Here is a 14512-nt window from a genome sequence, read left to right as displayed (position 1 = left end):
GGGGGGGGGGGACTTTTTTAATTCGCACACTCGCATCAGTTTTGGGGTTCCCATAGGATCCATATAATCAAACCAACATGGCTTAATGATGGAATGAGTTTCCGAGGTGAAATGCAGCATTTTACACACATGAAACTGAATGGCTTGTTCCCAATTTCGTTCCCTGTAGGGCCCCACGACTGTGGCTCCCTCTCAAACTATTCGGTCTAAAACCGTTTAGATCGGCACTGGAGGAGAAATTGCTACTGGCTAAGTACTTCTACCACAAGGTCAAAGGTATGTGACACTTTCAGTCTATAATACAATTCATATTTGCAATTGAGAAATTTTTAGATCTTTGAGAGTTTTATATTGCTCTGACCTGTTGTTTGACAAAAAATGAATCACCTCGAAGTTGATTTTAGCATGCATGGATACTACTTTTCGGAAATAATGGCTTGCAAGTGTTTTTGTCATAAATGCAACTACAACCCATGCAACAATTTTTTAAATACATATGTATTAAAATTTTGACTCAATAGCTACCATGACTTTGTAAAAATCATTTTTACAGAAATCCCTGGTATGACTACCCTAAAACCGCCGGACTTGTCAGTAGTTGTGTTCCACTACCACGACACATCGCTAGGGGGCAGTGCAGACGACTTCAACCGCCGGCTGCTGGACGCCATTTTAAAAGATGGTCGCATCTTCCTATCGTCCACTACTGTCGAGGGGGTGTTCTGCCTGCGGATCTGTGTTCTCACGTTTAGAACACATCTCCGGCATATTGATCTTTGTCTCAGCGTCATCAAGGAATGTATAGACAAATTAAAGTTGTAAAGACGTACGTAACGTGAACTGTTATCAACACTATGGAACAGGTTGTTTTCCAACACTTATTATAAATTCTTGAATGGTTAAGTTTGATGCACACTTGTAACCAAGATATTTCTGCAAAATATGATCTTGGGGCGATGCTCTTAATTGAAAGGGTAGTGTAAAGGATTCGTCAAATAAACATGAATTCAGGCTTACAGAGTTACCTCAGATTAAGACTATGAAAGTAGCTATCAGATAAATAACAATTACACAACACAATTGACATGTTTAGATTATATGTTGTTAACTGATCCAGTCTTATCTTCGTTGACTTTTTGAAAGCAAGCAATACCAACTCTATACTTTCATTAGCTTACTTTTAACAAGCCAAACTCCCATAGTACTTATAGGTATAAAACCTCATGTCAGGTAACTGTAAAGAATTTAGAGACGTAGTAGTGTTTAACACCGTCTTTAATCAGTCAAGGGAAACACTATAACAAGATTAGGTGATTTAAACCCGAAGCCGTCTGCTTACTACATATATGATATGGTCTATGAAAATTTGAGACGGCAGTTTTCGCTATAATTGTCACAAAATCATCGGCGCAGAAATCTTGACAGTGACGTATATCGGTATTAAAAAAACTAAAAGGAAGGCGTTATTAATATATGATCGGTGTTGAAGACGACATCATTACTATCGGGAGCGTTTTAGAAAGTGCGACTACAACTTACATATTTAAATCAAAATAAAGGACAATTCAGTGCAAGTCTTCTTAGATGTGTTAGATGTGTTTTTACATTCTGTGCTGTATAATTCAATTAAATTGCATGGTAAAACGTCAATAAAAAAGCCATTGTCAATTCCAGATGCCTCATTACTGGTAGCTCTTTTCTTCGGGAGACTTTTCTAAAGTATGTGAATACCAGAGATGCAAACCTAAACATGCAAGGTCATAACTAATTCATTTATCAATTTCATTTATATATTCCCAATAAATATTTTTATCGGAATCTTTAAACACAACATGGTATCTCCTAACAACAATTATGATAATACTGTTAAACATGGCTGCAGTAAACGAACATTACTTTTCATTCTGATGTCAACAACAAAAAAAGCTGTTTAACATTACTATAAAATTTGACTACTTTTGAGGCTGATGTTGCATATTGATAACAACAATTAACAGTTGAAATCAAACTATGTAATGCAAAATTAAACCATAATTGCGTTCACAAGTGGTCACTGCTCACATTCGAAAAACTGTCCATATGAAAAATTAAGCTTGAATATATTGATACTTCATTTTGAGTACAAAAATGTAGTATATTTCCAACAAAATACAATGTAATATTTTGTTATCTCTTATCAAAAAACGGAAAAACATTTGAAACATATCTTTTTCAGTTCCTCAAATAAAACTAACTATCAACCAATTTAATAGGAAATGCATGTGTTCAAATCTCAAAAGATCTTTAAATGGATTGCAATACTGTAGAAAATGCCTAATAGCCCCTGAGGCAACGCCAAAAATGAAATTTGAATTGCAGTTAGCTTTTTTTTTCATTTGATTCTTGGCAGGCTCAATGCCAAATCAATTAATTAATTAAACTCTGTGCTTCTGGAGACATATCGGAAGTATGGTCCTCAGCTGCTTTTCCTTCACAAGGGGATTTTCACCATTTAAGTATGTCCACATTGTCGGTTGTGAACATGAACTTGAGCCTAGAAGAACACTTCCACAATAGATCCGAAAGCCTAATAAAAGGGCAAGTTTTGATGCCCAATAGCTATACAGATAAAAACTTGAAAAAAGAGGTGTATTATCTACTAAAATTTACAATCGAACAACTAATTAATGTCATGAAGCAGTAATCTCCTCTCACTTTTATGATATGCTGATCTGTTAATTTATTATATAGGATAATATATCATTTACATCATAAATGATATCTACATGCATGTGATTTAATGATTGCACAGTTGCACAATGAAGCTTTCTATGGACTTAATCATTGGGTGGTTTTCGTCATGAGCAAATACCGCTTTTGCCATTGCCAATGCGTCTTGCAACAGACCAAGTGCTCTCCTGTACTTTCCGAGGTAGTAACAGTTTAAACCCAGGCTGTTGAGGGACTTGACAATGTCAGGATGTGGTGTATCCAAACCATAGATACTCTTGTACATCTGCAGTGCCTGTTCACTGTAGCTCATAGCTTTCCTGAAATCATGCACGCTATACCAGGCGGATCCTAGGTTGTAGAGTGAGTTGGCAATGTCGGGATGTGCTGTGCTTTGACTAAAAATACTCACTCGCATCTGCAATGCCTGTTCATGGTAGCTGATTGCTTTTCTGAAATCACGCAACTTTTCCCAGTTAACTCCCAAGTTATTTAGTGAGGAAGCAATGTGAGGATGTACAGGACTCTTCCTATAGATTATCTTATTCATTTGCAGTACCTGCTCATCATAGCTGATTGCCTTTCTGTAATCACCCAGATTTCTCAAGGCTTCCCCCAGGTTATTTAGTGAGGTGGCAATATGCGGATGTGCTGTAGTCTGCTTGTAGACACTCCTGTTCATCTGTAGTGCCTGCTCATGATAGCTGACGGCTTTTCTGTAATCACCCAGATGACCCCAGGCTAACCCCATGTTGCCGAGTAGTAGGGCAATGCGAGGGTGTGTTGTACCCTTACCGAGGATACTTCTTTCCATCTGCAATGCCTGCTCATAATAGCTGATTGATTTTATGTAGTCACCCAGGTGGAACCAGACTGACCCAAGGTTGGTGAGTGAAGCAGCAATCTCAGGATATGCTTTATCCTTGCCGTAGATACTAGTGTATATCTGCAGTGCCTGTTCTTGATAGGTGATTGCTTTTGTGTAATCACCAAGCTGACTCCAGGCGTACCCTAGGTTGTGGAGTGAGTTGGCAATGTCAGCATGTGCTGTACTTTGAGCATGGATACTCTTGCGCATTTCCAGGGCCTGCTCATGAAGACTGACTGCTTCTTTGTAATTACCCAGATCGCTCCAGGCTAGCCCCAAGTTGCCGAGTAAGGTAGCAACGTTAGGGTGTGCTGTGCCCTGGCCATAGATACCCCTCCACATCTGCAGTGCCTGTTCATAATAGCTGATTGATGTTCTGTAATCACCCAGATCACTCGAGGCTGACCCCAGGTTGTTAAATGAGAGGACAATATCAGGATGTGCTGTACCCTGGCCATAGATACTACTTTTCATCTGTAGTGCCTGTTCATAATAGCTGATTGATTCACTGTAATCGCTCAGGTCACTACGGGCTGACCCAATGTTGTCAAGAGTTAATGCAATGTTAATATGTGCTGTAGACGGACCGTAGATATCCCTATTCATCTGAAGTGCCTGTTCATAGAAGTAGGATGCTTTTCTGTAATCACCGACGTGGTGCCAGGCGAGCCCCAGATTGTTGAGTAAAGTGGCAATGTGAGGATGTGCTGTACTCTGACCATAGATAATCCTGTCCATTTGCAGTGCCTGTTCATGATAGTCGATTGCTTTTGTGTACTCACATAGGCTATTCCAGGCTGACCCCAGGTTGTTCAGGGAGTTGGCAATATCACGATGTGCCGTATTCTGGCCATAGATACCCCGGTACAACTGAAGAGCCTGTTCGTGGTAGCTGACACAATTTGTGTAATCGCCAGTCTCGTCATAAGCAGCTCCAATATCATTTAGCAGCCTCCCTTTCTCTGTGTCACTTCCATCTGCTTTCTTCAGGGCCTCGTGATAACAGCCGATGGCATGCTCATACTTGCATAACTCATCGTACATCTTTCCTCGTACTGTTTGGGAATTATCATATAGATCTGAGATGAACCAAAAGACTGGCTTCTTTTCAATCTGTTCCTGCAGAGCACGTTTCAGTGGAATTGCAGTATAATAGTACCTAAAAAGCTGTTTGTCGTTTGGCAGATAAAACACCTGTACTAATGAACTTGTTTCTAATTCATTATTGGTCCGTAGGGATAATTCCTGTAGGGATGAGCCCTGTCTATGCATTGCTGTTTCCATTGAAGTCAAAACTGACAAGTTTTCCTTCTGTCCCCCATTTGCCAAGTATGTTCTGAGTCTGAGTTCTGCTGAGATACTGGTAAGCACTGTCAGGTGGTGTGCATCATTTGGACTGATCACTTTTTGGTTTTTCATCTCCTCTATTGTTTCCCAAATTGTTTTAGGTATAATGCGTGAAAACAGTGCCAAACATTCCACTGCTAGAGCAGGGAAGCGATAGAGATCTTTCTTTACATCAATCAGCCTCGCTGTTATTGTTTCCTCATCGTTGATCCTTTTTATGTTTTCTTTCTGTATCTCTTGTGCAAGTTCTCGAGCCATTTTACCCCCATCAGCCTGCAGTATCTTTACTGTGTTGTCCATGTGTATGTCAACCAAATCCTGGTCTCCTGCTAGTAGGCACGGGTTCCTCAAGATAGAGGCAAGGTGATATCCTTCCTTCAGGAACAACGTTGCATCCTGTTGTAGTTTCAAAGCCATGTTTTCTGGGGTGCAGATGAGTTCACTGGGTGGTTTGTTCATATTTCTCGGCCTGCCAAGCGGAGTTTTGCTTGCCTTTGGCATAGATCCATCAAATGAAAACCCGCGTTGTGTAACAGTGTCATAGTACCAGTTGTCAAGTGGGCTCTTGGAGTAGAAATCATTAAGGGATTTTATACCCAATGCTGGGAGAATAGTTTCTCCAAGATTGACCACCTTGAGGTGTAGATAGTGGGTGAGAGTGCGGAAATAAACAATACTTTTTTCGCTTTCTTCTTCTACCAAGATGGCAAACTCCAAGTCTGAGTATGGAGTTACCAGTCCTTTGGACTGTGAACCCAAACCTATCAGGGCATACTTACAGGTAGGGGGGCCCATTAACCCAATACACTCGTCTAAAAGTAGGCCAATGAACTTTTTCCTTTGTTGTGCAATCTTTGCGAACAACTGCCTCACAGCTTGGGCTCGTTTCGCCTCTATCTCTGGAACACATGGGTCATCTTCGTCATGTACATATGGATCTAGCCTCTGGTCAATTGTTTCCATCTCCAGCTTGATCCGGTCTCCTTCAACTGTTTCTTATGTTTTTCTGTGTTATCCTGAGCTACACCGTGAACATTTAAGATACATTTTAAAAACAGCACTTCTGCTTCTCTAATGGCTGCTGCTATTTTACCATTAAAGACTTCCTCTTTTGACCTAGCTTTTGCTGCCATGTAGAGTGCTGCTGCTTTGACTAAGTCTCCATCGTCTCCCGTTTGTTGTCCTCGCTTACTGTAGACATCCCCCAACTTGCACAGGGGCTCCACCTCTCTCTGGTACTGCTGGGCTGAGGATTCTAGACAGAAAGAGCTTCAGGTTGTAAATAATGATAAATATAATTGGTAAAAAAACATTACCCGTGCAATAGCAGTCTTTTATAGCGCTGAAACGATGCAGGGTTTACAATTACATAATACACATAAATCCTTCCACACACACACACACTTTTCGTGGAACTGTGACAGTTGCAAGAGTCTGTGAGGCTGCAATTCAGCGTCACAAGATGACCTCAATAGTTCAATTTGAATTTATTTCAATAAAACAGTATTGAAATTCCAAACTGATAATGTTGTTAGGAACTCACCTTCATCCATTTAGAAGACTGTGATAACTATGAATGGTTTCTATCTGGCACATTTTCTTGTCCATTTAGTTACATTATTGCATCCTTTTCTCAATTAACTAATGACTAAAAAGCTTGCCAATGTCATCAGATTTCCCCTTACCTCTTACATGTATCATCTTGAGTGCACCTGCAAAGTGCTGTTCTGCTGAGTCCAGGTCTGCCCTGGCAAGGGAGGATTCTCCTTCTTTAAGGTGATCTTCGTAACACCTTAATATGAAAGACAATCATGGTTATAGGTAGTCCAACTTAGTATAACTACATATTGTAAGTGTAAAAAAAGGTCAGGTCAATGAAAGCAAGGAATTTAGTAGGATCACATGCTCCTACTAGTACGATTTTTTCTCACCAGTCTCTGTATTTCCATTCAGTAGTTCCAACTGCATCGCTGTTTGCTGTTGTCCCTCTTGCTTTTCTGCAAATCAACAAGATTGTTGTTATTATGCATTTATTCTTTTTAAAAAATTACTAAATTACAGAGTTATCTCGCTATATCATTTCAGATTTTGAAGTTTCTTGTGAATGTTTCCTCACCTTGTTATGTTTGAATGGAGATGGTAGTCCTTTGTGATGTCAGTTCTTGTTAAGTTCCCAGAATGATGCCCCATGTGCAGGCTACTTTCTCCTGGTCTTTGTTTCTTTGTGGAAGGTTTCTAAATGATCAAATCAAACCAAATTTTAGGACATTTTTAAGCTTTTACTATTGCTGTGCATAGAAAGGTAGTTACCTCAATCAAAAATGCATAGGGCTTATATCTGTGTGTCTGTGTCTGTTGTCAAGATAATTTGAAAACGGGAGAACTGGATTGATTGGTTCCATATGTTTTCGTAGTTGAAAGTAATGTCCGGCCCCTTGCGGCTTTCATTGGTGCTACAGCGGGATCTTGTGTTTCGAACACGCTATTGTCACGATTTTTGTATGGTAGATTGCCACTGTGCTCCAAAAGAACTGACAAACAGTGTAACTTTTTTTGCCCTATTAGCTTATAAAAAGAGTTTCATTTGTGATGTTAATCTTTCACCATTTGCATACAATTTTCGAAAGTTCTAGATATTTCATTGAGGTATGGTACAATGTATCTCTACCTTCGATGATACGTAGTCCGTACATCATTAAATATTAATACAGCATCAAATATTAATGTATGCAGGCACTCATATAGCATGATATGTCAGCCATGACAGCTATTATGATATATGAAATACTACGTGCACTACAGTGAGAATATGCATCTAAAAATGCTTTATTATGAGCCGAAACAGGTTTCCACAGTACAAACTACTACTTATGATGTACCGTCATTATAATCGTTGCACAATAAATATATCTGTTAAGTTGTACCTTCCTTACTGTGTCCCTGATCCTGTCCGTGTATCTAATGCGATGTTGCAGAGTCGAAGTTGTCTCAGGATCCTTACATCCTGTCAGGGCCTTGTTGTACATGGCAGTTGCGTTGGAGAACTGGGATACATCAGAGGTGTCCATGCCTTTCCTGAGGTAGAGATCCCCGAGTGACTTCAGAACCTCAAGTTCCAAAAATATGTCGCTGTTCCCAATCGCCTTCACTAATGTCTGTAGGTAGCTTTCCTCAACAGAGTGCCAGGGTGTAGCAACTGTACCGTCCAATTTGTCACAAATCTCTGCCACTCGTAAGACATTGCTGTCAGCAGTGCCCCAGTAGTCTGGCGACGGATACTTTGGGGTGTATCCCTTTAGCAGTCGTCTTGAGCGTTTCTCCATGTAGCCGATACGATGTTCCAGTGTTTGTTCCATGTCTGGATCTGTGCATCGCCGTCGGGCGGTGGCATACAAGGCAGTAGCCTTATCAAACTCTGCTGAATCTTTACTGACCTTGCCTTTCTGAAGATGCAGGTCTCCAAGACTTTTTAGGACTTCTACCTCCATAAATGAGTCCGTGGAAATAATAGCTTCTCTCAGTGCGTATCCATACCCAACCTCTTCTATATGTTGACATTTGAGGCACATGTCCAACTCCTGTAGCTTCTTTATCAGGCTGGTCATGTTGGTATTAGACATCTTCCCTCTTTTATGCCAAACATTCGCCCTGAAATGAAAAAAAATGCATTACAGAGTACGTAATGTTACTCTGGGGAATTTAGTCAGAGACGTTTTGTAATAAATTATTCAATAGGAAAATTGGAAGTGAGCCACGCCTAACATACGTGCGTCAATGGTCTTTTGTATGACCAATTAATGTTAATGCCAAGGTTCACTGAGCTCACGCACCAAGAAGATTCTTTACTTCACATGGTTTCACTTGTTGTTCAGAAGTATCATTGTTACCTAGTAGGACTAGCTATATGCGTGAATGCCTGTGTGTGTGTGTGTGTCTGTCTGTCTGTGTGTGTGTGTGTGTGTGTCTGTCTGTGTGTGTGTGTCTCTGTGAGTTTCTGTGTTTGTGCGTGTGTCTGTATGTGTGTGTGTGTGTGTGTGTCTGTTTGTACGTGTGTTTCTGTGTGTGTGTGTGTTTGTGTGTATGTCTGCCTGTGTGTGTGTCTGTCTGTCTCTGTGTTTGTGTGTGTCTGTGTGTGTATGTGTGTGTGTGCGTGTCTGGCTGTTTGTGTGTTGTATGTGTGTGTGTGTGTGTGTGTGTGTGTGTGTGTGTGTGTGTGTGTGTGTGTGTGTGTGTGTGTGTGTGTGTGTGATCTAATGATTAATCAGGACGTATGTCATATTTGGTATGTTGGTAGGGTATGACAAAAGCAGAATATGATTACTATTTGGGGCCCCCTGGTGGGTACTGGTTATATAATCTCGTTTTCTGGACACTCCATGGTCATGATGTTTTGACGGCAAATAGATAAATAGTCTCTGTACTAGAAATGAAGTTTGTTATCTCAAATAGGAAATTTCATATTGGTGGCATATGTTAATTGCTAGTTATAGATAAACATCAACATGCATAGATGATAGTAATGTGACTATCACTGGAAAACTATAAAAATGATCAGAAAATATAAAAGCTCTAAATATGTCATTGGGGTAATTTATCCACGAGGTAATAAGGGCCTAAGTAAGGATAGTCAATTCGTAATTGTACAGCTGCTAGGTTATATGCACTATTTGATCGAAACTCGATGATAAGGTGTACTATAAGTAGATAAAATTGTCTCACCTTTTCAGGGTTGCATTGGCGACTCAATGCACTGACTGCGCAAACAGTCAGTTGTTCCTTCTAGTTTCCCTTAAAACTGCCTGTATTCCTTCAATCAGATAAATCACGATTAATATGGTAGGAGAGAATGCTGCTCTAATCTGGCAAATGAAATTCCTTCATTTAGGTGTGCCGTTGGTGCATCCAGCCAATATCATTTCAGGTTAAGATAGAGACACCCAGTAACAATGACCCGTGTACGATGAACCAAACCTAAAGCCCCGCCTACCCCCGTTAACACAATAGAAATGCAAATATGTGACAAAGATGAAGCCACTCTCATTGGTCTGACGGTACGTCTCGTCTATTAGGTTATATCTGCCTGAGTCTTCTTCCTTTTCGTGTAATAAACCTGTGATATCGTGAGGCAGACAAGGAACAAGAAGAAAAGTATGACTGCAAGAAAGCTGTGTGGAAAATGTACTTAGTATTCAGCCTAGTTGTGCAATGTTCCTGTCTGCAGTTCTACATTGTCTCGCAAGGTAGCTGACCACAATCAAATCTTTGTTTTTCTATGTCACTTGTTTGGGAAAGTGCGCGTACAAAACTTCGCAATGTATGAAATTCGCAATGTATATAAAAGCAACTTTATTTGCATCTTTGCTTAATTTTTAAAAGAGAAACTATTTCTTTAATTTTACTACTTCATTTTATTACAACAGAAACGGCTAGAGTTACAAGTAACCCTGTGACACGGATGAAACAGAACATACTGCGCCTGCGTAAAACCACGTTTTTCGTCGAATGATTAGTCAATGGTGCATTTTTTCTATTCTAAAGATACTTAGGGCGAACGGGTTGGAATTATGTGTTCTTTGGTATTTTCATATTAGTTTATGACGTCTGAAATATGTAATGAAGTTAACTTCCTCAATTTCATATACTTATATATTAATTAAACATGTGTTGATTCATTTTGAAACATTATTGTACTATTCAGCGGTATAACGTTACCACTGTAGAGAGTAACTTTATAAACTACATGCTCCATGTTATCTAGAAAAAAAAATGATTTTGCAGTTTATTTATTGTCAGGTTCAACCTGAAGCAAAATACTACAACACCTCAAAAGACAGAGAAAAACAGGCTCTGTAATGCCAACAGTATGTCGTATTCCGACACCATGACGTTATTAGCTCGCTATGCAACCTGCAAATTTTCCTACCCCTGGCGCTATGCATTCTGGGAATACGAAAACGATGAAATGGAATTTGCTGGTTGCAGATCTTTTCGGACGAAACATTTGGAAACTACCGACAGGATAGACCACGAATACGGCCTTTGATAATACGTTTTGTTTCGTCTTATTACCTCCATGAAATGTGTCATGGAGGTTATATTTTCAGTTGCGTTTATCTGTCCGTCCGTCTGTCCGTCTGTCCGTCTGTTGGTCAACAAGATAACTCAAGAACGCCTGGATGGATTGGTTTCATACTTGGTGTGTTGGTAAGGTGTGACGAAAACTGGAAATGATTAGATTTTGGGCCCCCTAGTAGCTTCCCTTGGTACTGCAGCGCAACTTCCGGTTTTGATATCTCGCGATCTGGACATGCTAGGGTCATGAAATTTGGATGGAAGGTAGCTCTTGTCCTCGGGAAGAAGTCACGTGAGTTTGGTCCCCCTAGCGGCTTGTTCTGGAACTGCAGGGTGGTTTCTTCGAAAATCTTCGAGAGAGGATAACTGAAGAACCGTTTGATGGATCATCATGATTTTTGGTATGTAGGTAGCTTAAGTGATGCTTGACATAATCAAAATATAATTATGCAAATCAGGATCTAATTTGCATAATTAATGAGGAAATTCTATAAATCAGCTGTACTTCATATTAGGGCTATAAAACTCTATAGACATATGTTAGTGAGAACGACAAGATCATTGGCAGATATCGATTATGTAAAGGAAGACCTAATTTGCATAATAAATGGCAAATTGGTACAATTTATGGTGGTAACTGCTGGGAATTTAATACTTGCCATAATTGGAAGTTCAGTGAAGGTGAACATCACTAAACATAATTTATGTCAATCAGGACCTCATTTGCATAATTTATGAGGAAACGCTAGAATAGCCTTATTTCTTAAGATAACCCTGTCATTTGTTGGAGAGTATAATCAATTAATACAATATATGCAAATGGCCTCATATGATTTGAATATATGCGGTGAAAAATGTAAGCCAATTACAGGTGGTTATCACCATGCGTAAGATTTATGAAAACAATACACATGTCATGGAGGTATGAGATCATCGAACTCTAGTTTCCCATATATTCGTAAAAAAAAATTAGCACTAACTGGCCACGAGAAATTATGTAATTAATCCCATAGAAACCTTGCAGATTTCCCATTACTCACCCATATTCTTCTCATCATTTTCTACCAATAAACGTTCTTTGCTTTGTACGTGCAAATAAATAATAGACACAAACAAAGTTGTCATTAGGCCTAGGAATGGAAAGGGACTTGCCTCACAGTGCCAGACCCTGGCTTTTCAAAAGCGATAAATTTCTGAGAGGAGAAACCCTTGTTTGCTCCAATTGCAAGAAATTGTTGCCGCCCTAGTCTTTTAATAATATCGTGCGAGGTAGGGGATGATTAAAACCCTTGTCCTGTGGCGCACAACACCTGTTGTTTTGCACATACAGTACCATCTATATAGCACCCTGTATAGGTACGGTTTGGGGGTATTTCTCGTGCAACGCATCACACCGCAGCGAAACGCAACGAATGCGGAAGTAACTATGCCACTGCGGGGCAAAACAAATGGGGGTCTATGATCTAATTAAGACCTGATATTGTTGAAAAATATTGTGCCAGGAATGCCAGCAGGACAAGGGTTAGAGCCAGGGTGTCAACTTGACTAGAGCGGGGCGTATATGGCGGCTCTGGCCGAAGATTCACTCACGATAGAAGGCTGTCACCCAGGCTACAATGGGCCGTCTTGTCCCAGGTCAGTATGTAGATGTGGGCTCAGTCTAGAGGAAGTCCAACTGGTCTGACAAGTTGTCTGCCGTATGTTACGTAAGGAAAAATTGCACTAACACAACAGTTTGCAAAGGACTGGTCGAAGTATATGTTATACCACCATGGTTATACATTATGTACTTAGTTCTTCGTCGTAATTTATATCTACAAGACTCATTTCGTTGATGGATCTTCAAGTTTTTGGACATCTGAAAATAAGAACTGACAAGACGTTTGTTGGTAAGGAAATCCTACACCTGAGGTGAGCTTCCGTTTCTTTTTTTTTTTTTACTTTCTTAATATCCAGGGGAAAGACTCTAATTCTTGATAGGGATTTTGATCAAAGTATTTGCTGTGGATGTTCTCTTATAGATACGTAATGACACAAATAATGCAGCTATGAAGACTAGTAATACATGTACTAAAAGAACGATCGCGTGTCCCCAGGGAATATGCACAGTATTTAGTGTGGTTGTTTACATATGATGTTTTTTTTCCGCGTAGTCTTTAGTTCAGAAGCAAGTGAACTTCTGTGTAAATCACACATTGTATAGTATATTCAACGTACATTTCGTTTTTCTGTATGCTAGTAATTTGGTCTGTTAGGAATGTAAATACTGGTAGGTAAGACAATAAGGTCGCAGGACACAGTAATTATCCGCGACCCCTATTACGTAGGGTACAGAAAATAGTACGGACGAAATCTTGTAGCGTTTGCATACATTTTAAAATGAAAGGCAGCGAGGCATGAACTTTACCGTATGGTAGTATAATGAGTCGACTTTTCGATCGTATGAGTAGGATTCTGAAGTTTGCTCGTTGAGTGTATAAATGCGCCTGTCTTACGCAACTGCCTTCCAGGGTGAGTCGGCTGCAGTTCCGTTGACCCCGGTAGAGGGCCAAATAAAAGAGGGCGTCATAATGTTAAAAAACGATAACTTTTTTTGTTTTCAGTCATTTTGCAGGTTATACCCTAAATTTCAACATATTAGTTGGTCGTGTTCCTAAAGTGCACCCTACTATAATTTTACTGCGCCCAAGTGAGTAACCTTGGGGGCCTTAACCCTACCTAGACCGGGGGGGGGGGCGTAAAAGGTGACCCGCGGCAACTTTGATGTCACCTAGCGTCTGAACGGCTAGCCGTAGAACGACCAAACTTGGTGACTTTTCCTAAAATATTGTTGGCAACAATTCTCTATCATTGGAATAAGATAATAATTTTTTGTGTTGCCATGGCAACGGGTTTCTGACAGGCATTTTTTGCTAAATTTAGTACTTTTTGTTTCAACAATAGAATTTTATGGGTTTTATGTCAAGTTACTCATGGTTTCTAATAATAATAACATCCCATATAATTTTATGTAAATTTAATCATTAAATATGCATAATTTATGCTAATTTGATGACGTCATTGGCCAAAATCCAAGATGGCGGACCATATCATTAGAACAGGTATATACGGGTTATTTTCATTAAAATTTCATCAATACTTCCATTTCTTTTACAAAAAGGTTTGAATGAAGGTGTTTAGTATGTTTACAATGTATTTTAGGCTTTATCATAGAAAAAAAATATTTTTGAAAATTCAAGATTGATGATCCAAGATGGCGGATATCTTAAATATGCATGACGTCATTTTATGACGTCACCGGTGTTGCTATGGGCAACATAAGACTTAGTACACCCTTATATTCTGTCATAAACACTTTTGGTAAAGTTATGTTGTATACCAGGGAGGTTTTCAGGGAAAAACCTATTTAGACGGTTTTGGCCAATAAAATCACATTAATGACGTCATAATGACGTCATATTACGTCATAACTACATAAAAATTGTAGATGAGATAAATTTTCACTAGTACACCATT

At 39.6% G+C, this 14512-nt stretch overlaps 2 protein-coding genes and 1 pseudogene across 4 annotated transcripts in view; 2 read left to right on the top strand and 1 right to left on the bottom strand.

Annotated features, from left to right (window-relative positions):
- The window catches only part of LOC109471696 (tyrosine decarboxylase 1-like), a 9564-nt gene extending 8637 nt beyond the window's left edge, over window positions 1-927 (top strand). Inside the window, exons 7-8 of the mRNA XM_019771034.1 lie at window positions 170-276; window positions 554-927. Coding sequence (XP_019626593.1) covers window positions 170-276; window positions 554-822 — 376 coding nt within the window. The 3' untranslated portion in view covers window positions 823-927. The remainder of the gene's footprint in view (window positions 1-169; window positions 277-553) is intronic.
- A 1849-nt stretch (window positions 928-2776) lies between these two features.
- LOC109471687 lies at window positions 2777-8544 on the bottom strand (annotated as a pseudogene).
- A 4164-nt stretch (window positions 8545-12708) lies between these two features.
- Window positions 12709-14512, top strand: part of LOC109471701 — a 9372-nt gene continuing 7568 nt past the window's right edge. The window contains exon 1 of one of the 3 annotated variants that reach the window (XM_019771038.1): window positions 12709-12907. In XM_019771038.1, the coding sequence (XP_019626597.1) occupies window positions 12831-12907 (77 nt within the window). In that variant the 5' untranslated portion in view covers window positions 12709-12830. The remainder of the gene's footprint in view (window positions 12908-14512) is intronic. The other 2 variants (XM_019771039.1, XM_019771040.1) reach the window with 2 other exon arrangements.

Source organism: Branchiostoma belcheri, unplaced genomic scaffold (assembly GCF_001625305.1).
Source record: "Branchiostoma belcheri isolate BF01 breed outbred unplaced genomic scaffold, Haploidv18h27 scaffold254, whole genome shotgun sequence".
Classification (NCBI taxonomy): Eukaryota; Metazoa; Chordata; class Leptocardii; order Amphioxiformes; family Branchiostomatidae; genus Branchiostoma; species Branchiostoma belcheri.
This window is presented reverse-complemented; position numbering and strand designations above follow the sequence as displayed.